The sequence below is a fragment of the Acanthochromis polyacanthus genome, chromosome 13 (genome assembly GCF_021347895.1).
Source record: "Acanthochromis polyacanthus isolate Apoly-LR-REF ecotype Palm Island chromosome 13, KAUST_Apoly_ChrSc, whole genome shotgun sequence".
NCBI classification, from domain to species: Eukaryota; Metazoa; Chordata; class Actinopteri; family Pomacentridae; genus Acanthochromis; species Acanthochromis polyacanthus.
The window spans coordinates 34,361,048-34,383,740 of NC_067125.1; the positions used below are offsets into that span (position 1 = coordinate 34,361,048).

General features: G+C 41.2%; 1 protein-coding gene across 8 annotated transcripts in view; it reads right to left on the reverse strand.

Annotated features, from left to right (window-relative positions):
- The window catches only part of LOC110955972 (muscleblind-like protein 1), a 67,253-nt gene that overhangs the window by 15,194 nt on the left and 29,366 nt on the right, over positions 1 to 22,693 (reverse strand). For all 8 annotated transcript variants that reach the window (XM_051957927.1, XM_051957926.1, XM_022201179.2 and 5 more), the window contains one exon: positions 5,092 to 5,262. In XM_051957927.1, coding sequence (XP_051813887.1) covers positions 5,092 to 5,160 — 69 coding nt within the window. In that variant the 5' untranslated portion in view covers positions 5,161 to 5,262. The remainder of the gene's footprint in view (positions 1 to 5,091; positions 5,263 to 22,693) is intronic.

Sequence of the window (22,693 nt, forward strand, 5' to 3'; positions counted from 1 at the left end):
AATCAGGTCAAGGTCATACACCCCAAAAGGCACATCTATACTATATAGAGATGGCCTGGGTGCAATATGAATGAAATCCCTCAAGTAGTTTCTGAGATATGCTCCGGAAACGAAATGCGGACATACGTACGGATGGACGGATGGACGGATGGACGGACGTGCCCACGCCAATACCCCCCTCCGTGCCTACGGCCGGCGGGGGATAAAAATGCTGAATATTTAATTACATCTAGCAAGCATAATGCCATCCTTACTTACTCCTACTCAAATTACCCCTTGAAGATGCTGTATATTGATGGCAAAATAAAAGATGCATGCTATTGTCAATGGCAAAGCAGAGGACAAGAACTGTGGTTGTGCAGAGAAAGAAGGAAAAGGAAAAATAGATGATTAATGTCCCTACATCTGAGGAAAAAGAATGTATCTTCTTTCTTGGCTGCTTGTCTTTCATTTGCACTCAGTATGTGGAGTCACCTATAGTTCTCCTGTTGATCAGATGGAGTCATATGCATATACCAAAGATGACAAAGACGGCAGCAACAATCATGAGGGACGTCAAGCTGTGTGTGCATGTGAAGGGGTAGAGGAACTACAATGTACTGCCTGTATGCATTGTACTGAAGTTTGATAGAGAAAACATCCGACACCTCCTGCTGCAGTTCTCTAAGAGAGAGGCTAAGGAGTATGCTTGCTGACATTGTGCACTGCAAGTTTTCTCTGCACGTTCCTGACCTCAGCCCCAGTCTAAGGATTGTCTCTTGAGTCCCTGCCAACAGGACGTAGTGAGTAATAAAATAGTGGCAGCCAGGGCCGCACAGCTACATTCTTCCTAAAACCTCCTCACAGCTCTACAATGACTCAGAAAATCAGGAATAATGGTGTGGACTTTCTAATTCTTCCAAGTGCTGTCCTCTGGAATGTCTGATGAATTATGTCTTATCACAAGGTGCTCTGGAAAAGTAGATGTGCTTCTTTCCAGGTGCTCAGATAACAGTTTGAGATATTTGCAGCTCAAGGTTTGGATGGGAGAGGCATGATGTCATTAAAAACACTCACAGTCATGAGGTTTGAACAATGCAGTGATGTCATCCTGCAAAGAGTTTGTGACCTTGCTTACGGCCTTTTTTGGATCGTCTCCTCATTCAGCACTGAATCATTTCCGATACTCATGTGACATTGCAGGTTCTTGTCAAAATTCACATTCAAAGTTTAAAACTGAGGGTATGAGTTGTTTTAAAAGTGCAATTTTGGCTTTCATCATTAGTTCCAAGTTTCCAAGGTTCACATATTTTCACAGGTTTTGAGCAAACTGTCAAGATCTCATCTTTATGGAGTGTAACAAATGTAACAGCAGCTGTAGCTGTAGTCACAAGTTCACAAAATGACTTAAAGATGTTATTTAGCATCTCTATTTAAAGTGTGTAAACTTGGTAATTAGCAACCAAACCAAGTCATACCAGACCAAGAAAGGCTATATCCAGAGATAATTACCGGCCTACATATAGTATAAAGAAACCTCAATACAGATTTTAGGATTTTTATACTTGTACATCAGTTACCGTAAGTCCACTCTAGGTTTTGTTTTGTTACCACTTTGCAACACCAGCCCTACCTCCAGCTTTAAAGGTCCCATATGGTGAAAATCCATTTTTATTGTGTTTTGCATGTTTTATAAACCTCAAAATGGGAAATAAAAGCTGTGAAAGTATGGTGACGCTTACTGCTGCCAGTTCTCAGCCCTGCTTTCAACTAAATAGCCTCCCAGCTTTACAAGCCTCTCAGAAGTTTGTCTAGTTTCCACATTCACATCCACTAATTGTCCGCTGCTCTCAAGTGAATATTCAGAATGAGCACCTGCCTCACTGTCCACCAGGTTCATTTACTCATTTACTCTACTCTGCTTTTACTAACTCTAAAATGTTTCAGCCATGAGCAAATCACACTAAATGTTCTGCTGTTGGCTGCAAGAGTAAACACATGCACTGCAGCATCTGTTCCCAGTGGATTATTTTAATTTTTGAAGACAATGTTCCCACATTAATAAGAAACCTTATCACATTGCACAGCTAATGTGGCTAACGTTACCATTAGCTATGACTGTATGCCTAGAGGTCAGAGGTATGTGAGAATTTTAACTCAGAGAAACCAGTAAAGAAGGACTGACTTTGGATTACTGTGTTTTCATGTTTACTTCTATGTTTCAGTGCAACTTAAACTCAGCTGTTTTCTTCTCTCCTACTCTATGTGCTCACATGTACACTGCATTGTAATACAGAAGAAAAAAAGAGATGAAACAGATGAAAAAGCTGTTCCCATTTACATATTTTTCTGTTTTTGTTGTCAGACACCACAGTGAGTATGAAACAGACCTTAAACATAGCCCATTAAGAAAACACGTCAACCAGCAGTCACTTCAGAGCCATTCCCAAGCTGCTGCTCTGCACTGCTAAACAGCGGAGTTTATAACTGAACATTGTCTGACAAACTCGGCTGTATTTACATGTTAAATGATTACTTAGAAAGTTAGAAGCAACAGAAGGTCTTGTTCTCACACATTCATTTATCCGAGAGTTTTCTTAGGCAAAGTCGGTGGCTCAACTGTATTTAAAACTAAAGACACTGAAACAGTCCGCTTAGAACAGGGCTAAAACCAGCAGTTATACTATCATGGTGAAATAAAACGTCTTGCAGTGTTTTGGCCTGAAATATTGAAAGACACATTCTGGGGAGACGTGAGACTTTAATTAATTTGCAAAAAAAAGAGGCACAATATGGGACCTTAAACTGCTCCTAATTACAGAACACCACTGCAATGCCCATCCCTTGTGGTTTTTGTAATGCTCTTATTTCTCTTATTTATAAAGCGTGTCTGCACCAAACAAGTACACCAAATTTGATTCACTGAAGTTTTTATGTAAATGAGCGAATGTGAGAGTGGCTGTGCAAATCAATTGGTGAGTAATACAGTACTGCAGATATAATTGTAATGTGGACTGTCTGCTGACGTTGACTCTCTAATAAAAAAGTATCATGAGCACCATCACTCACAGCCAGGCGTAATGGACCCTAATTACTTCACCCTCTACACAGTTCCATGCGTGAAATGGAAGCACTTTTCCAACACATATGGAGGGAGGAGGGACAGCTGATGACAAAAAAGAAAGTGGGAGAGCAGCAGATAAAATGCGGTAGAGACCCTGAATATGGTGGCAGGAAACTAAGCCACAGACTCAAGGGAGGGATGGAAGAAGGAAGTGGGATTCCTGGAAAGGCTAGTATCCGTTCTTACCCTTTGTTCCTCTTACAAGCTCTGTTTTCCTGACTCGTCTTTGTAGTGAAGGCCTAAAGCCATCTCCCCTCACCGCTGTCGTCCTATCTCCTTCACTTTGGCTACCTGTCTTTACCCTGTCCATTTATCTCCTCCTGTCGCGTTCGGTCCTCCCTTTCTTCTTCTGCTGTGTCCTTCTCTGTCAGCCTGTTTTTCCTCCTCCCCCCTCCTTACTTTCTCTCTCACCATGACATAAACAGAAAGAGAAGGCTTTGCAGTCCCAGGGAGATCTATTGCTCCTTTAAACCCTTTCACGGTTTCGTCTGTTCCTCTCAATGGGCCTCTCAACTCAGCCCCTCTTTCTCAGATAAGGGTGATAAGCCATCGGCGAAGTGTGCATGCGAGTGTGTGTGTGTGTTCGTCCAAGTGTGCAGCATCTTAAACTCTTTTGAATAGTGTGAGACAAATTCACTCCACTGCTCTCACTTAAACATAAAGGGACAGAGAAGACAGAGGAATTACTTCAAGCCTGACTGGCAGGTTTCATTGACTCTGGAAGGTCTCATGGACGGGCCACGGAAGGATTCATTTGAACTGGCTGACTGGGGCTCCGGCCATCACATTGAAGATCTCTGGAGCATGCAGCTTAGTCACAGAGCAATTTCTCAAGTAATTTTCTGCATGTGTGTGTGTGTGTGTCTATGCATGGGTCCGTGGGCATGTTAACAACTGCATAATACTTTAATGAGTACTGTAAATGGTAACTCCCTTTACTGTCTTATACCTGGGTTCTGTTCTTCAAATAATATTGATTTAATCCAGGCTGATGCGATTAACTTAAATGACCGTTGATCAAAAAAGCAACTGGGGCACAAATTAGCTTTTTAGTTTTCTAGTTTGCACCATGTGAAGCAAAAAGTAAAAATAAAATAAACAGTGGATCATAATTCAAGACTGTTGGCAAAGTACTGCTTTTAAGGTAAAGAATAAACTTTTGCACTCAGATTAAGTCATTCTGTCAGTTGTCATTAAGATAGCCCGGTTCTTCAAATAAATGACAGGACTGATTTGTTAAGCCTGGCTACAGTTAGTTTGAAACAAAGGAAAGCGGTATAAGGGACTTTTTTGTCAATATAAAGGTGCATTTTTCTACCTTTACTGTATGCAGTGGAATGCAAACCTGCAAAATTCCCATGAAGTCAATTATAGACATTTTTCATCACAAATGTACATGCATTGTAAATCTCCAGCATTTATGGGGTCAGTGTTTCTTAACTTCAAATGAAAAAAAAAATTGAAGCACATAATCTTTTCTGTACATAATGCTGCAAACCAAAGTTGTGTTACTCTACTGTCTAGTCTTGCATAACATATATAGGTACTTTACTCTGTAAAATGAGAATAAATTAGACAAGCAGCCTTGGTAATGATCTAGTTGATTATGAATGAGCTTTCAGCTTTAAAAAATAGAGTTTATTACAGATTTATTTTTCTTCCCTCAGCTTTTGAAGTCTAAGAATGCGGTGACATTTCAAACATAATGGGAAAGTGGTTGGACAATTATATTTTCAAAATGGATACGTCATGAACCTCGGTTTTCCTTTAAGTTCAAAATCCAGGCATGTGTCCAAACTAACAAATCCACTTGGTTGTCCTTATATAAAACAAAGGGGCACAGTACACTTGCACAAATCTGCATCTGCACAAATCTGTACACTCTAACATGAAGAGTTGAGCGTGTAGAAAATGATCTGTCTTTTTTGGAGTGAATTTGTTTTGCACTGCTGTTGTACATTCCTGTTTGCACACATATTTCTACTCACCACTGGTTGTAGCTGTGTGCCGGGCATCATGGCGTTGGCGAGCTGCATCTGCTGGGCCAGCATGGCCATGTTTTTCTGCTGGATGAGGTTGTTCCTTCCATTGATCTCCAGCTGTGTCTTTAGGTGAGGAGGAGGATGCAGGTACTTACAGTTCTCCCTGGAACAGCGACCCTGATTGGGTGAGAAAGGAAGAGAAAGCAGGAGGAGGGCGACAGCAAGAGGAAGGGATGAGGAGGATAGAGACATGGAAAGAGGCGGATTAGAATAGTGTTTCCTTTAACTGCAGCCTAATGTAAAGAAGTAATGAGCCGTGACCCAAGTCGCTGCCCTTCCATTTAGCGAACGCTGACCTAACATCCCTGACATCTGGGCCTGCCACTTGGTTTGTCGTGAAGAAGGACGATCAGTTCTGCTTTCTTTTTCTTTTTGTGGCCTGGGCTGTGCACTTGCTACTTTACCTATTTTCTCAAGGTCCCACAGAAAGACAAATTAGCTCCAAGAGCAAAGAAAAAGAGGATTAGCTGTTGATCTGCTTACACAGAATGCATGTCACAGTACAAAAGGTAGACAAAGACGATGTTGCATGTCGGCATGATGATACGGGGCACTTTTCATGATGCACTAATCTGTCTATTATGTTGTTTTGCTCATTTTTTAATCATCTGTGGGACAAAATACCTGAAAGCTTTGCGAAAAATCCCAATTTTTATGATCACAATTTCTGAAAGCCCAGTGTGACATCTTTAAATTGCTTATTGTGTCCTAACATCAGTTTACGACCAAGAAATGTTATTTTTGCAATTACAGAAGACAAATAAAAACTGCAAATCCTCACCTTTAAGTGTTGGGGCTCAAAAGAATGTTTCACATTTTTTCCAGGAAACTGATTTAAAAGATTAATACTGTTGCGACCCTGTCTAGGGGAGTAGGAGCACAGCATAAATGTACAAAGGGGATTCTAACCAAAAGATCACTGATTTATCAATAAAGGAATAATTTATTTTCCACCACAAGGAGAAAGGCAACACTATCTGGAAGCAAAATCACTTCAGGGGCCAGCAAGGCCAAAATAACGAACAAAAAAGATCCATCACCTCAGAAATTATCAAAATATATGCTAATTCTTTTGTCTCGTTCATTTGACAAATCAGCGCAGTGAACTGCTTTATTCATTTTCCTTCTTTTCTCCACAGAGATTATTATACAAGGAAAAGTGGCTCAAGTTCAAAAAGGTCAAGAATCTTTGTATAGTTATTGAGTAAAAAAATGACATGAAATTAAAAAGAAACAAGACGACGAGAGGAAAATAGCTCAATTTTTAACAACTATTTGAAGTGCTGCTTCATTACTGCTGCAACCCCAAAGACCAATTGTTGTGGGAATCTCAATGAGATCCGCAGTTTCCTGATGGTGCCTAACTTGATGCTGGATGTTTTACAAAAGCCCCATGAATCACCATTGATCTCCTCCCAATTGAGACGAATGAGTTATGTGTCAATATTTGACACTTTCAGAGGAGAACAGGCTGGAGAAGTGATGCAGGGTCGATACATGATTGGAGACTTCTGTGACGGTAAACATACACACAACACAGCGATGTGAGCATTATGCTAGTGTCTATAGACAGCACAGTGTGTGTCTGCGCTGCTGTGGGTGATTATATTCATCCAGCAGCCCGAGGGGAAAAGGAGAGAATGTAATTTACACTCTCATAACGCCTGCTCCACTGAACACTCCCCCGGATAGGTGTAATATCTTAGATATCTCCTCCTCTTTTTTTTCTATACTTCCCCTTTCTCCCTCACTCCCTTCCCTTCGCCTCAATCCCCCATACATCCTGAGCCCCGTGCTGACATTTGCTTTCCCCATCATGAATACAGAGCAGTGCAGGTGCAGAGGTGCTGCTGTGATCTGTGTATGTTCATGCATGTGTGCAGAATGTGCAACACAGAAACTCTCCAGCCTTCGTCGGCTTTCCTTTCTTCTCTTCCTCCCTCAACCCACCTCATCAGAATGCATCCTCTATCCATCTCTTCCCATTACTGTTTCATATGAATCCATTTCCAGAGGGACTTGGAGACCAGCCCTACGACAACTCCACACTACCACCTGCCAGGGGGAATTAAAGGTTGGCTGTCATGCTACTGCTTATCTCAGTGAGATTACCTGCTGCTCACTGCGGCCCACTATGACACCTGCTTTGACAACCTAACACATGCGCTCGCCCATTCTGCCTTTATTCCTAACACCTCTCTTTTTCGTCTCCATGTCTCGCTCTGTCTCTCCCTTTTATTTTCCTCGTGCACCCTGTTCTGCCTAGCTACAGCAGGAACGGTACTTTGCATTGGAGAGCAGCAGAATGTCAAGAGTCGCTCCAGTATTTTCATTGGCTGAGAGCTGAGAGGAACAGAATTCCCAGCCTGCCGATTGGCCCAGAGGCACACACTAATGGCGCTCCAAGTCTGGCTCATCCCTGCGTGGCTGCGACTATTGATCAGCGCTAATTGGTTAATGTCTTTTGATTTTCAGGGTACATTCCCTCTGGGTGACTCGACTCAAGCATGGCAACTCCAGCCATGTGTGTGTGCCTGTGATGAGCTGTGACAATTCAGAGCTTACAGTCACATAAAATCCCTCAAACACTCTTTTTGAGGGTGTCCTCTTAGCTTTGGTTTGTTCTGGTCCAAGTTCAGTAGGTTTTAAATATTTTAACATTTTAACAAGTCATCTTGAGGGGAAAAAAAAGCCAAAAAGTTATAATTTAGAGAGAACAAAAAGTTGAAAATGTCAAAGAAAAAAGCGGTGACATTTTGAGAGTAAAATCTAATATGTATGAGAAAAAAACATCAAGTTTTCAGAGTAAAAAAATACTTTTAGTAAACATTTAAAGGCAGTCTGTCGTCTTTTTATTAAAATAAATACATTTTATTTTAATGTTTTTGATCTTTACTATAATAACTGTCTGAGGTTAAGCAATGTCACTATCAAAATTAAAAATGGTCAAAGATCTGATCCCTTAACCCTTTGTATACAGCTTGTTTTCTTTCCATCATTTGAAAGACCTTTTACATTTTTGTATGGCATAAAAATGGACATTTTTGTTTAACTCAGCAACTACAACTACTATGCTTAAAAGAAATAACAAAGGTTTAAAGGAACAAATGTACGACACTATGATGTTATGGTTTGATCGTCTCCTAATGCTCACAATCCTATACCAATTAACTGCAATCTCAACTACATTTAGAAAAAACCCCTAATGAAATAAACAACACATTTTTTCCCAGTGAAGTAATAGGATAGCTTACTGGAAATGCTTCCACATCCCAGAGATTCAGAGTTTGTGTCTAAAGTTGGGACCATTATTTTTCATTTTCATTTTCAGTCGTTTGTTGGATTTAAGCATCCAAAACTACTTGGTTAGCGTGAGGAAAATATCATGGTTTGGGTAAATATACATCCTTTTACATCATGTTTGACACTTTTCCTTTTTCTGGGGTACAAGGGTGAACAGTCCCATCTAATATATGACTGATTGGATGAAAAGGGTTTGAAAGCAATGCTACAAATACAAGAGTAGAAAGAAGAAAAATACCTGTCCCTTAAAACATAAGTGAGAATTCAGTTTAGTTGTACAGAAATGCATTTTTTGGGAGACAGAAATCCGTCTCCTGAAGAGATGAGTTACAGAAATGCTGTTAAATGTTGGTCCAGAGACACTGAAAATACATATAATTGGATTATTGGATAACCGTCAGACCATCCGGTTCTACATCATGTTTTTGAAAGAGGAATTATCTTCCTGGGAGACTGACACCACTGTGAACACATACTGTTTATGGATTAGCATCAGGGCAGAATCTGAATTATGATTTGCATTTTATCGACTGCGTTCAGCGAGACATGTTGCTACTTCCTGTTTTCATCAATAGCCCCATTATCTGGTGCTGTGTTGCTACTGTCTAAACAATGCAGTCATGCGTGAGCCCGAGGTCCCTGCCTATCACTGCCAGTGATGCTAATGTCCTGGATGCTCCACTGTCTTTTTTACCAGCTATTTTCTCCACTGTCTAAACAGTGTCAGTACAGGTTAATGGTGAGCCCGTCTGATCCAAAGCAGTACTCCCTCTGGCTCGACTGTGTGACTACCAGACTCTACTCAAGCTGACGGCGTTCCACCTTCATCTGTCTGCCTGTCCTCCCCTAACAGACTCCTCTCAAGCGCTCTTCAGATTGCTCTATCTTCTTGTCTTGTACTCGTGTATCCATCTCTCTGCACAACTCTACCCTGAACAAATATGCCAAATTATTTCATCTTCATTTAAAGCTACAAAACAACTTCTCACATGTCACATTAAGGTTTCGTGAACAGTGTTCACATTAAGCTGTCCCCTACTCCAAATATAGATTCTGAAACTTCTCCCAGATTTTGTTGGTGGCAAAGTTTCACTTAAAAAAAAAAACCTGGCAATTAAATGAAAGTGAACCAGCTGTCACAGTCACACTTTAAGTGTATGGGAAGTAAAGCATTCTGCACTTATAAATCACCTTGGCCTCATTAAATTAGATATCTTACAGCCAGATTTCAGCTTCTGGACGCAGACAGTCGCGCATACACTTTCTGTGGTGTTACTTTCCAGGACAATATAGCAAACAAGATGGGATGACAGTAAGTTACAAATTCTTACTAATTATATTTGGAGAGTGTATATCTATATATATGTAGACAATATATACATACATACATCTACATATATGCAAGTATGGATATGCATACATACATATGCATATGTATAGACCTGACCTTGACTTGCTCTAATTACCACTGCGGCATTTTCACTGCATTTTCAAGTATCACATGCAGTTGGTTGAGACATAAGCAGCAACAAACAGTTTGGTTTTAATCAACTTCCCATAGTCCTCTGTGACAAGGTTACATCAACAAGCCAGTCCACATAAACACCAGTGAACGCTGGATTTTTTTTTAACCCTTTAATATCCACACTCTGGTCACACTATACTTTTAAAGCCGCTCTATTAATATTTTTAGATCAGCAATGAATAGCAAGCGCAATTTGAGCAGGACTCCTCGCAGTGACAGTTTGCAGTCTCCCCCAACTCCACAGGGCATTTTAGTCACTTGCAGCTCACTGGTTTTGCTTCACAGACCAAAGCCTTAAGGCCAGTCCAGACTGTCTGCACTGCACTGACTACAAATGCGACAGGAAAACAAGTGGTGCTTAAAAGAAAAGCTTGAAGCAGTCGCTGCCAGACTTCGGTGGTTCTTTGGTTTCTGCATGCTTTTCATCAACGGTGGGAAGTTCCAAATTCTCTAGGAATCCTGCGCCACGTCCGCCCACTGTGCTCGGCACACCTCAGGAATATTCACACCGAGTGGAACTATCTCTATATCATGTAACAAATGTAAAATCACAGCCAATCCCAAGTTGTTCTGTTCAATATGAAGGGCAATGTGACCGTCTTCAAGGCGCATCCGGTTTCAAAGTCTGCATCTAAAAGCATGAACTGGCGCTCACTGCTGTGATTCAGTTTCATCAACCATGTTATCAGGCAGAGCATACAACTTTACAAAGCAAAAAGGCCTTCATAAACCCACTGTAGTGTTTGTGGATACGGAAACAGACCAAATCTTAGAAGGTGACCACTAACATGAATACTAATGATGCTGTTAATGTGCTAAGTAGATTTGCAACTTCAGAAGGTGATAACATGTCAGTATTGTGTTCCCTATTTCTTTCTGCAGCCCCGAAGTGTTAAAAAACACTTTCCTTGCAGGTATAAAGGTTCAGTTGTACATTTTGCCATTTATTGAACACTGCACTTGTAGGGCACTGCAAGGGCATGACATTAACGTTCTACATGGTGCTAATGTCCTGCAGCCAGAACAGTGAGAGGGAATAAAAGGATCTACAAATGACAACTAAATAATGCCTCAAAAATAGAAAGACCCCAGCTGTGTCATTTTTTGTCACTAAATTGTTCATATAGACACATAAATGAACTGAACTGCTTCTTTGCTATAGAAGCTAAATATACGTGCACCAAATTCATGAGAGAGCATTAAAGAATTCCTAAACTCCATCTATTTAGCATTTGTTTCTGTTCTTGTATGTTATCCAGCAGCATTGCTAATCACTCAAGCATCTTGTATTTTATGTTTTTTGCGGCTCTGTCACTGATATTTTTGCGATTATGTTTACTTATTCATTTTTCTCTCTTCCTCCCGAGGCTTATTTTTATCTGTTTGATACAAGTCGTTGAAGTGAGGGGTTACACTTAAAAGAGAGTTAAAATAAATGTCCCTGTAAGTTATCATCAAAAGTACAGCTATACCTAAAAGCATAGGTGCAAAATGGTCAAGGCACTTTGGGTCACAAGTTAATAAAGTCACCAGCTGGCTATTTTTGTGTGCAAGTGTGTGTCTGTGTTCATGTTCTGCGACTATGCGATCAAAACCTCACATTTTCAGCCTTAGTAGTTGCCTGTGGTACTTTGACTGCTTTCTGAAGGCTGAGTCTGTGGAATAAAACCTGTGGCAGAATTCTTCTCATAGACCGGCAACAGAGGCAAAGACGAGAACAGAAGGAGTAGAAGGAGAGACAGTCAGAGCGGGGTACAAAAACAGACAGAGGGAGGGAGACAGACAGAGGCACAGATGCGGAGTGTGCTATTCCTATTAATATTAATCAAAGCGGTCTGCGCAAGTGATTTCAGCAGTGTCTTTGCTAGCATATATCTATATCCTCCAAAGGGTTGAATGGCACATTGCTTCCCACCAGGCCCCTCTGCATGTTCGCTGCCGTAATCACCCATTGATTCTAAATGATCTTTTAATCTACCCATCCAGAATGACTCATTCTAACTTAACCACACATAATCCGACAGCCTCTGATCTTTCCCGCATTCTTTCTCGCTGCTCTTGTCTGAGTTCTCCTCCGAACGTGGCTGCTGCTGCACGGTGAAGCGTCGTGACCAGTATGACAACTGTAGGAGCTCAGGTCTGGACAGCCACCGTCCTGAACCCTGGTGCATTATTAATTCCCTCCCAATGGCACCGCCTCTCCCTCCTGCTCCCAAAGACAACCATCAATCAAGAAAGTGTTGTCTGGAGGAAGCCCGTGATGAGAATACACAAGCACACACACACCATCATGCCACACACACACACACACACACACACACACACACACACACACACACACACACACACACACACACACACACACACACACACACACACTGTTGAGCATGTGCTTTCCTGACCAAAGGTTCCTGTTGGCAAGCATACGTCAGACAAATTATGACATCAGACACGGCACAAAGAACGGCCTGTCTGAGGACTGAGAGTGCTGCCAGACAGGGCAATAACACACACACACACACTCTCTCCTACAACATTTTTATTAAGCAACACACTCCAGCTGTGAACAACTGACCAATCATACGGCATGTTACGAAGGAAACCTGGTCATTTTTTTCAGACAGAGAAAATCATCCCATGTCCTTTCTCTTCTCCAGCTCTCCGTGTGCCACAGCTAATACTAGATGTCTATATAAGTCTCATTATCCCTTTCCAATCATTTATCAAATCTGGAACACCCCTGGTGCATTAGTATAATAGCCTAGATCGGCTAATGACCTTAAAATCTCATTTAAGTGGGCAGAGGGATAAGCCTTTGAGACGACGACAAAGATAGATATGTGGACAGAAGAATTACAGACAATGATAGACGGAGGTGACACAACACAGCTAGCAGAAACTGTAACTGGAATAAAACAGCTGACGACTTCACAGAAGAGGAACGAGAAAAAAAATCCTGCTGCAGAAAGTAAAGCTCCTCTACGTCACAAATGATGCAGAGTCCGAGGAAAGCTTTTAGCTGCAGTGCTCAATTAGCCACAACACCAATTACAGCCCCCAGTAGCACTACTTAGCCTGGCAGAGTGTTAGCATGTTTTGGGTTGGTGCGGGTACAAAATCGTTAGCACGGGAAGCTAATGATGGGGCAAAATCATTAGCCATCATGGCTAATGACAGCACTCCACCACTGTTGGGCTGAACTGCTCCATGTTTCTGCTCCAGTGTTGCACATGGCTCAGGCAGTCCATGTTAAACTCACACTTATGTAACTGCTCAATTCAGACTTATTACTGGTGATCTGTTTGCTATTGTCTGAGATGTGTTGAAAAACAAACAAAACAACTTTGTTCTTTATGACTTTCAGTCAGTTTGCACTCAGCCCACATTGTTGCCAGCCTCATCAGAAAGATCCGTAACAGCTGCTCAAGCAGACTTATGAATCTGTCTTATTGCTGATTTGGTTGCAATATAAAGCTCAAGCTGCAACTTACAAACTTCTCCTTTGTTGATTTATCTTTTGATTTACTCTTAACTGATGTGCTAGATCAATGCCAGAAAACTGTGACAAACACTCTTTAAAACTACCAAAGCCCAAGATCAAGCAGAACTGACAAAAATTCAACTTTCTCAGTTGATTAATTAATACATTGTTTAAGCTACACTCCTAATAAACCACAGCACAGTCTTCACTTGTGGTCACCTCTATGATATCTATATAACGCCCTGCAGTCATTCTTTATGTTCATGTCCATGTTCAAGGACCTGCAAGTTAGGTAAACTGGAAAATCTTTGCTTTTAATATTCCTTGCTGCTATGAATGTTATTATATGGTAATAGACTGGTCACAGACTGGTAACTTTTCCACAGACCAGTTTTTCTCTTACCAAGCCGACCTGCCACTCTGCAAAGCATAAGCAGATAGCGGTAATGGGCGGATGTCGACCCTAAACCCTGAGCACTGGACCCCACAGACTGCAATTGATGCCATGTGGGTTATTCAAACTTTTTTTTTTTTTTTACCATAAGCTATGAATAGTTAAAATGCTGGCTGTGAAAGTTCAGATTGATATAGCAAGTACTTTCCAAGATAAAGTTTTTTTTAAATTGCCTGTCTTTAAGCATGTTTTTTTTCCAAAGAGATCTATGTATTTGACGTTGACTGCATTATGCTGAAGTCATTCTAATGATCGAATGCAGTGATAATCCACAAAGAAATGACATAAAACTTCATGACGTCTTCTCCAAACCAATGCTTATGCCTCCAAAGTACAGTATGAAAATGACACATATGGTGACTTTAAAAAAAAAACTTAGTTATATTTGGAGAACCATTTTAAGACTGTAGAACTCTTAGATTAGGCTATGATACAATGCTTCTGTTACTGTGTTTTATACCTGCTCATTCAGTTATTAAAGTTTTATCATTTTTGTGACCAAGTATTTCATAATAAAACATATTCAGTATCATTTGCTTTGTATTAGTTTGACTTGCAGCTACATGTGATGCAGAAAAAAATCACTCGTTGATTTTGTGCTCAAAAATGGGACAATCTTGATGGCTTTAGTTGCTTATATATTTATAATTTCTCAATTTACCTATAATCAAAGACTATTTAATCTATCTTTCTAGCATTGCAGACTCTCAATCAATGGCATACTGAGAAATAATAGGGGAAATTTCAAGCTTGTACCTATAATAGTTCTTGAGATATTGTTGTTCAAACATAGACTCAAATTTTAACGTGTGAGAAAAACCTGCTGTCAACTGGGTTGACTGGCAATTTTAAAAATTACCTCAGAAAGTATTAGTAGATATATCAAGCTAAAAATTCACAGATGTTATTTTTAAAAAAATAAGTATCCATATCTGATGCCATCAAATCAGAGCTGTGTGAGCAGAAATTGCTCTGCAAATTTGCTGATTTTAGATGGAATGACCCATCTGAGTGCTAGGAAGGTGTAATGCTCCATTTGCAATTTATTGCTAAGACCACAAATAAGAGTGAATTTAGCAACATTTCATGGTACCCTAGTTGTAATTCGGAGACTGACACATAAAGATGGAGACATTTTCTCCCTTTTAGTGAAAGTATCAACAAAGTGTCAAGAACGCTGCAGAGAAGTGCTATGCACAACATGTAATATGAACACTAAAACATGATTCAGCTCATGTAAAAGGAGTTATAAACAGCCATGTAACAATATATAGCAAAGTAAAAGTAGCTAATTTTTATAATTAGCAAAGAACTATGTTGATTTTCCTGCTCATTCTCTGCTGTTAGTACAGGAGTGCAGTTTAAAGTCTCCAAAACCATACAAAGGAAGAGAAAGGACTTGATGAAATCACATTTAAGTTACATTATATTTGCTATTGTAATGTCACAACACTATGCGTGAGTCCAGTTATGACTTATTTCACAGCTTGAGGTGAACATAGGGCCAGACACTGGAATGAGGCCACAGAATGTAGGTCTGTATATCATGTGATCATCAGACCTCTTTGGGGTGGCACAAATCAGGATCAGGCTTATCTGCTGCCGACTTCCCTTAAAGCGGACTTCCTCATGGTCAGAACAATCAGCATTAGCATTTGAGAAATAAAGTGAGAAGCGAGAAAAGGGATTAAATATAATGTCAAAGTCACCAAATAAGCAGCAGAGCTCCCTGTTCATCTTTACTCCTTTCACTGACCTGGCTGCAGTCACATAGCCAAGACTTTTTTCTTTTGCTTGCTTGTAAAATCTGCTTTCAACAGAGGATGAAAAAGTTCAAATGAAAAAAGGTCTCTGCAGCGTCTCTTTTCCTGTTCTCTGGAGCCTGCAATATAGGTGGCAAGCGTTGTCCGGGCTCCAGTGGGAACGTCATTGTAGAGTCGTGCAAGGCAAAGTCTCTAATTAGCTTTGTTCTCATTAGGTCTACAACACTATCTCCCCTCAGACAGACAAACACACACATTCTCCAGCGCACATGCACACACACACACGCACGCACGCACGCACGCACGCACGCACGCACGCACGCACGCACGCACGCACGCACGCACGCACGCACGCACGCACGCGCACACACACACACACACACACACACACACACACACACACACACACACACACATTTAGTGATGTAGCGAGCAGAAAGAGAGGCCCCCCTACAGCCCCAGAGATCTGGCCCTTCTTCTCTGTTTCTCTTTCAATTAACCCTCTTCCTCCATCCTCTATCCCTTCATCTTTTTCCCGTCTGCCTTCATCTCTCCTTCACTCTCAGCCTAAACGTTCTCTATTCACAATCTCAAAAGTTTTGTCTAATTCAGTTTTATCTCCCATTCACTCTGCCAAGGAGGCAGGCAGAGAGCAGACCCATTAAAACAGCCTTAATGGAAGACTGGTGAACAGGCGCACAGGATTCAACAGCTTTTAGGCCTAATTATTTTCTGCCCATCTTTGTAACGCTCATTCTGCAGATATATGGGCCTCACTGGCTGCTGGGAATAGACCTCCTTCTTTTTTTACATCTAAACCTCCCCCCGTTTTTCACATCTCGCACTCCACCTATTTTCACGCTCTCTTTAAATTGCTTCACAGTCATTGTCATTAAGTGTTCATCAAGAGGAGGGCAAAAGAGAATTTTTTTTGCCTAAATGTTTGCTTGTATCCCTATTTGAAGGCAGCATAAAGTCATGGAATTGTCCTTGTAAATGTACAAAAGATGCTTGCTAACAAAGACCAGCAGCTGCCTTTGGTTTGTGCTGTGATCTTTACCAGCTTCACAAAATGGTGAAAAAAAAAGAAAAGAAAAGAAAAAAGATGCTGCTGGCAACAAACAGGGTGCTGCCCTCAGCGAGTGAAAAGTGCATTTGTGGATATGAACAACAGGCAGCAGAAAAACTGTTCATGTGCCCTCTTGGTATAACGACCCGAGGAGGGATTCAGTATCAAATGACCTCTTTTTTTAAACTTTGCCCTGCTGATGAAATGAGTCCGGATCAGATGCGGTCGAGTCAGAGGGCTGGAATGTTCTGTTCAGTTTTCACTTCTGATGAGTCATGGGGGACGTGGCACATAATCATAAGACCACACCCTGGAGCTTCCAAGGAACAGAGTGAGAAAAACACAGAGAAAGTTGTCAAATGCAAGTAGAGACATCTCTTCGGCTTGTGTGGTACATCTTCATTCAGACACACACACACACACACACTCTATCACACGCTCCTTTTCTTCTCCTACAAAGGGTGTCACTGTACTGGCATCAGCAGCCAGTGTCATTGCCTTGAGGTTAAAGCAGATAAGAGAGGATTAGCATTCATTACTCCAAAGAGTGATGATATACACACCAGCAGCACACACAAAACGATGCGCAGACAATCTCTAAGCACACACACGCGAGGAGAATGGACAAAAAAAATGTTCTCCATAGCAGCCTGTGCTGCTTTTCTTTCAGAAGAATACATTAATAATCAAAGGGAAGTGGAGAGGGAAATAACAGTAATGTAGAGCAACAACATGTACACCTTTGTATCACCAACAACTGCAGAGCCTCGGGTATTCAAGAGGAGTTCTGACGATGTTGGGAGAAAAAAAGAGGAACGGGACGACAACAGGAAAGAAAATGATTTTTTAAAAAGTTTTAAAAATGAACGTAAGATACTCTCATTTAGGCTGATATTACACATTTTATACCCCAAATACAAGCAAGATTTGCATAAAACAACAGTTAATTGACTTTTCTCCCTTTAACTTAGCTCCCTTAAAATCACACAAAAGAGCCAAAGGAAAAGACAGACAGAAAGAGCAGAAACAGAGAATGAGATGGAGTAATTTGGAGGTTAAAGATATATTTTATTATCGTAATACATCATTTAGAAAGGCATGACATGGTGTGACTTAATTCCCTCCCACACACATAGTGTGCGACAGAGCAGAGGGCAATCACCCCCTCCTCTACCACGTAGCGCCTTCCGGCTGCACACTCATCCACATCGATCCACATTGATCAAAGTCGGCTTGTACCACTTCAGCAGAGAGTGGGGAAACAGTGGGCACGGTGATCACCTTCTCTAAACCTCCCTCACAATGGACCCCTCTGTTGTCAGAGATGCCACTGCCACGTGTTCTATCTACAAACATCTTAATAAGAAACATAAAAATGTGAATAAATTTGGCTTTAAACGGAGCTGAAGTTAGAGAGAAGCATGCATTATTTGTCTTGCACGTACAATACGGATCTGACTGCAATCTTGATGCCTTTTAGATCACATAGCTGTGAGTACATGTAGTCCAGTCTGCACTTAAAATATCAGCGGGGAAGCTGCAGTGATGGACGCTGCAGTGACAGACAGCAAGCTGTCAGCAGACCCAACACAACACAGCTGCTGTAGCTCTTCTGATGGCAGAGGCTGATACCACTGTAATCCAGTTAAAGCCTTTTGAAGAATCACAATGTCCAACAGCGAGCCCTGCAACATGCACTATAACAATAAAGGGATATTACAGACATTCTTCAATCTCGCACAAGCCGAACAGACGACTGACACGACTCCCGTTTACTTCCACGCTCTCCTCCTCTGTTATTACTTTCTCTCCATCCATGTACCATGTATCTGCAGCTCCTTCCTCTCCATCTGTCCATCACTGTCCATGTCACACCGTTTGCTTTCTATGCACCTATCCATCACTATTTCAATCTCTTTCACTCCATTTCATTGCCACACAACCTCTTTTTCTCTGTGACTTTAATCTGCTTGCTTGACACCCACCCTCCTGCCTGTCCATCTCTGCAGGGGTGCATTCGTTGCTTCGTGTGTAAAGTCATGATGATGCAATTAGAAGTGCAGGCGCATACACAACGTTGGCTCACTGGGTCATTTCGTAGCGTAGCGTTGTTTTCACTGGCATGTGTTAAAAAGGAGCCGATTTTACAGGTTGCTGTAATCAGTGATGTGATTCACAGTTGATGTATTAGCTTTTCTCGAAAGAAACAGAGGGAAAATGAAACCCACGCTGAAAGCAGCAGAAAACATCCGCTCCATAATGATCATGAAGGATCAATATTGCATGGAGACAAAGTGCTGCTAAACAGTGTGGTTTCTGTTAATTAGCACTTCTCTAATGATCTCTCTCTTCTTTCTCCTCCTTCTTTCCTAGCTCCTTCACTTTCTGTGCTTCCCTCCCACTCTCTCTCACTTCATTCCCTTCCATTAAAACCCTTGTCGTTCTTTGGCTTCATCGCTTGATCATCCCTCTATCTAAGTCTGTTGATGCTGTCCTCCCAACCAATGTTCTATCTCTGTGAGTGAGAGGAGGTATCCAAGTTCTTTTCATAAGCGTGATAAATATCCCACTCCTGTGTTTGTGGCTGATGGCTCTCAAGGATGAGATTTAATGAAGCTTTCATCCAACTCTGATTATTTTCTAATTAAAGGAGTGAGTGATGGGGGCAATGACTAAATTCATGAATGCATGTTTATAACTGCGGGGGGAGAAATAAAAACAACAAACACGCTGATGACAGACGCAAAGACAGAAATTATACTCGGTTGAACCTTGTTTACTGTGCTCCCTCGAGAACGGAGGTCATTTGGCAGAAATAAATGTTTGCAACACTTAAACAAATTACAAATCTAACATCAAATTCTGTTTAATGTGTACTATAAATATGTATAAATGTGGTGTAAATATTATTTTCTGTAACAGCATTAATCAAGCCAGGCTTAGTAGCTTACAAATTATACATCTCTGGGCATATTCTTATGCTAAAAAGAGCAGTTGGTTAAGAAGTTTTCTGTTCGACTACAGTTTATGTACCTCTTACGGTAATGCTGCAATTTTCTTTGTTTTGCCAAAGTTAATGGCCAGTAATTCTAAAATTGTCTTATTTAAGTGTTGTATGGTCTGTGAAAAGCACAGCTGACGTCAAGACTTGCTTTGCTGTGTGTAGTCACCCTGGGTTAAGGTAGCTGCTGGATGTTTTCAGACTCACCAGATGTAAACTTCAGACATGGTCTGACCATTTACACTTTTAATTCCGCTGTCTGCATGCTACCATTTTCAAATTTTCTTCACTGCAGGAAACAAGAACAACCATCTCTGAGCACAAACCTACACTCTAACAAGTTTGGAAAAAGATTTGGATGATGATGATGATGAGTTTATTTCGAGCTTATACAAGGTAAAGTTTATACATGTTGTGATCAGACAGTTAAGAAGGACTGTTTGTTTCTTTCAAAGAATGATCCACTTTAATGATGGTGCTTTTGTTGTGTGCAAATGATCCACTGAAATTCCCTTTTGCAGGGGCATCATCTCTACATCCTGGGCTTAGCATCCCCCAAGACAGTTTTGATTGGTTTAAAATGCCTTCCCTGAGCCTGGTTCTGTCAGAGGTGTTTTTTTTCCCCCTTCGCATTTTACAGCCATGGCCATAAGTTTGGACACAGCATGACTTCCTATGTCTGTTTTGATGTCTATTACAGAACATAAGTAATATTTTTTGACAGCACCAGTTTAATTAGTCAACAAATCAACAAGGGATATAAGATTATCAATAAATTCCAACAATTGGAACAACTTTGTTCCCAAAACATAATATTAGAAGAAAATAACAAAAAAACGCAGTACTTTCACAACTGAATTTGGTAAGAATAACAAAATGACACCAAACTCTTTTGATGTTTTTTTTAAATATGAAACTTAATATAGTTCTCAGGAGTTGTGTACTGTATTGTAAGTGAGAATTTTGTGGTATTTTCTAAGATTCACAAGCGTCATGGTACTTGTGTCCAAACTTATGGCCATGGCTGTAGGTTTATTTATTTTTTGGTTCCTTCCCACCATCGCTGACTGCTCGCTCACAGGGAATCCAAAGGCAGCTTCGGATTGTTGGGTTCTCTGCTCTGTTTGAAATTGGTATGGTCTTTGCCTTGCTGTGTAAAGTGCTGTGAGATGACATACACTACCAGTCACAAGTTAGCAGTGCTTCAGAATGCACCGCTACGTCGGCCCTTTCAATAAGTCTAATCCAAAATACAATACTTTTGCCTTTGTTTCCACTTTGCTCGTCCAAAACCTTCTCCTGACCCGTTTTAATTTCTCAATTCCATTAGCTTGTGATTTGAGAGCTATCGTGCAATGGCTTCCATAATGACACATGCATACATAATTCAAAGAGTCCAATGACACAGCAAGAGAGAGAGACTTGCCCAGCCTCCAACTTCCTGCCTGTTGTAGCCTGCAATACCATTAACCAGGCACTGAAGCCACTCTAGCGTGATTACCTACCTGAGGTGAATACTCATGATTTTACAGGACTCTCTCTGCTTTACTGAGATCAGTGCTTGTGTTTGTCTCCCTGTGTGTGTGTGTGTGTGTGTATGGGTGTCTGCAGCAGAGCGTTTGTTTGCTGTTTTTGCCGATTTGTGTGTTTATGTGTTCGAGGCTGAAAGTGAGTGATTACACTTCAGAAAGGCTGACTGCATAGTGCCCGAACTCTGTGATCAGATGAAGAGCACGCCATCAGTGACAGACAGAAGGAAGAGGAGAGCGAGGGGTAGACAGAATTACGACAAAAGTGGGAAAACAAGTTGGCAGACGCCTCTCGGTCCCGAAGTGAATTAATGTTCTGCTGCTCCCACTCTCCATTTACTTCACCTCCACCCCCGTACTCCTTACTTGTCCGCAGTCTAATTTAAATGTTTGTTTTACTGCATCACCCTCGAAGGATTACAAATGCTGCGCTTTGTGAGAGGCTGGCGAGGTAAAAGAGGCAGACAGGAGGGACACGAGGAGGAGAGAAGGTGATCAGTGAACAAGGAGGAGTCAGTTTGGTGAGATAGGAAAGAGGGGGGTCGAGACAGACTAACAGGAATGGATCAGGCCATAACTGATTAGACATTCTGTTCACAACAGCAGTAGCAGCAGGAGCAGCAAAAGCAATGGGACATCACGACTCAGCACGCAGAGATGCTGATATTACCTTCAGACCGTCTAAGCTTCCAGGGAACTCCAGCTTAACCAGAAAACACATGCAGGTTTACGCATGCCAAACCTGATTCATATTTACAGACAAATTCAGACGAAGATAGCTTTAGTTTGAGGGAACGGTAAGATTGAAATGTGAAGAATGAAGGGTGCCAAAAGGTGAAAGAGGGACGATTGCATGTGGTGGGAGGCTATTCCTGAATGCCCTTGTATGTATTTTGGCACTGGTGGTGTTGTGTCATGTCTCCATGCTGATGCAGCATGTTTAAAGATGGATGTGTGTGTGTTTGTGGGTCTGTGTGTGTGTGTCTATGCTGATGCAGCGTATCCACAGATGGATGTAGAAATGGTGGCCTCTCTGAGGACAGAGAGACATTTAGAGGAGACGTTCCAAGGGAGGACTTGCTCATGAATATAGCGAGACAAAGTTAATAGCTGCTGGCTGTGTGTTCACTGCCTACTTCATGGCAATGCGCTAATAAAAGCCTCTTTTCATAATGTCCTGTGTAGGCTGAGGAATCAGATATGGTATATCCTGTTTAGTTAGACCAAAAAATATATTCTATAAATGGGCCTGCAGCGCGCTGGACGATAGCAGTAAGATGGAGCACGCCCACTTCCAAAACATTAATGTTTTCAAACATCTCTATTAATTTACCTCTTATACAAGAAGAGACAAATGCACTAATCAAAAGGCACAATTCAAAGTATAAAATAAATGTATTCATTGACAGGCCATTTTAGAATT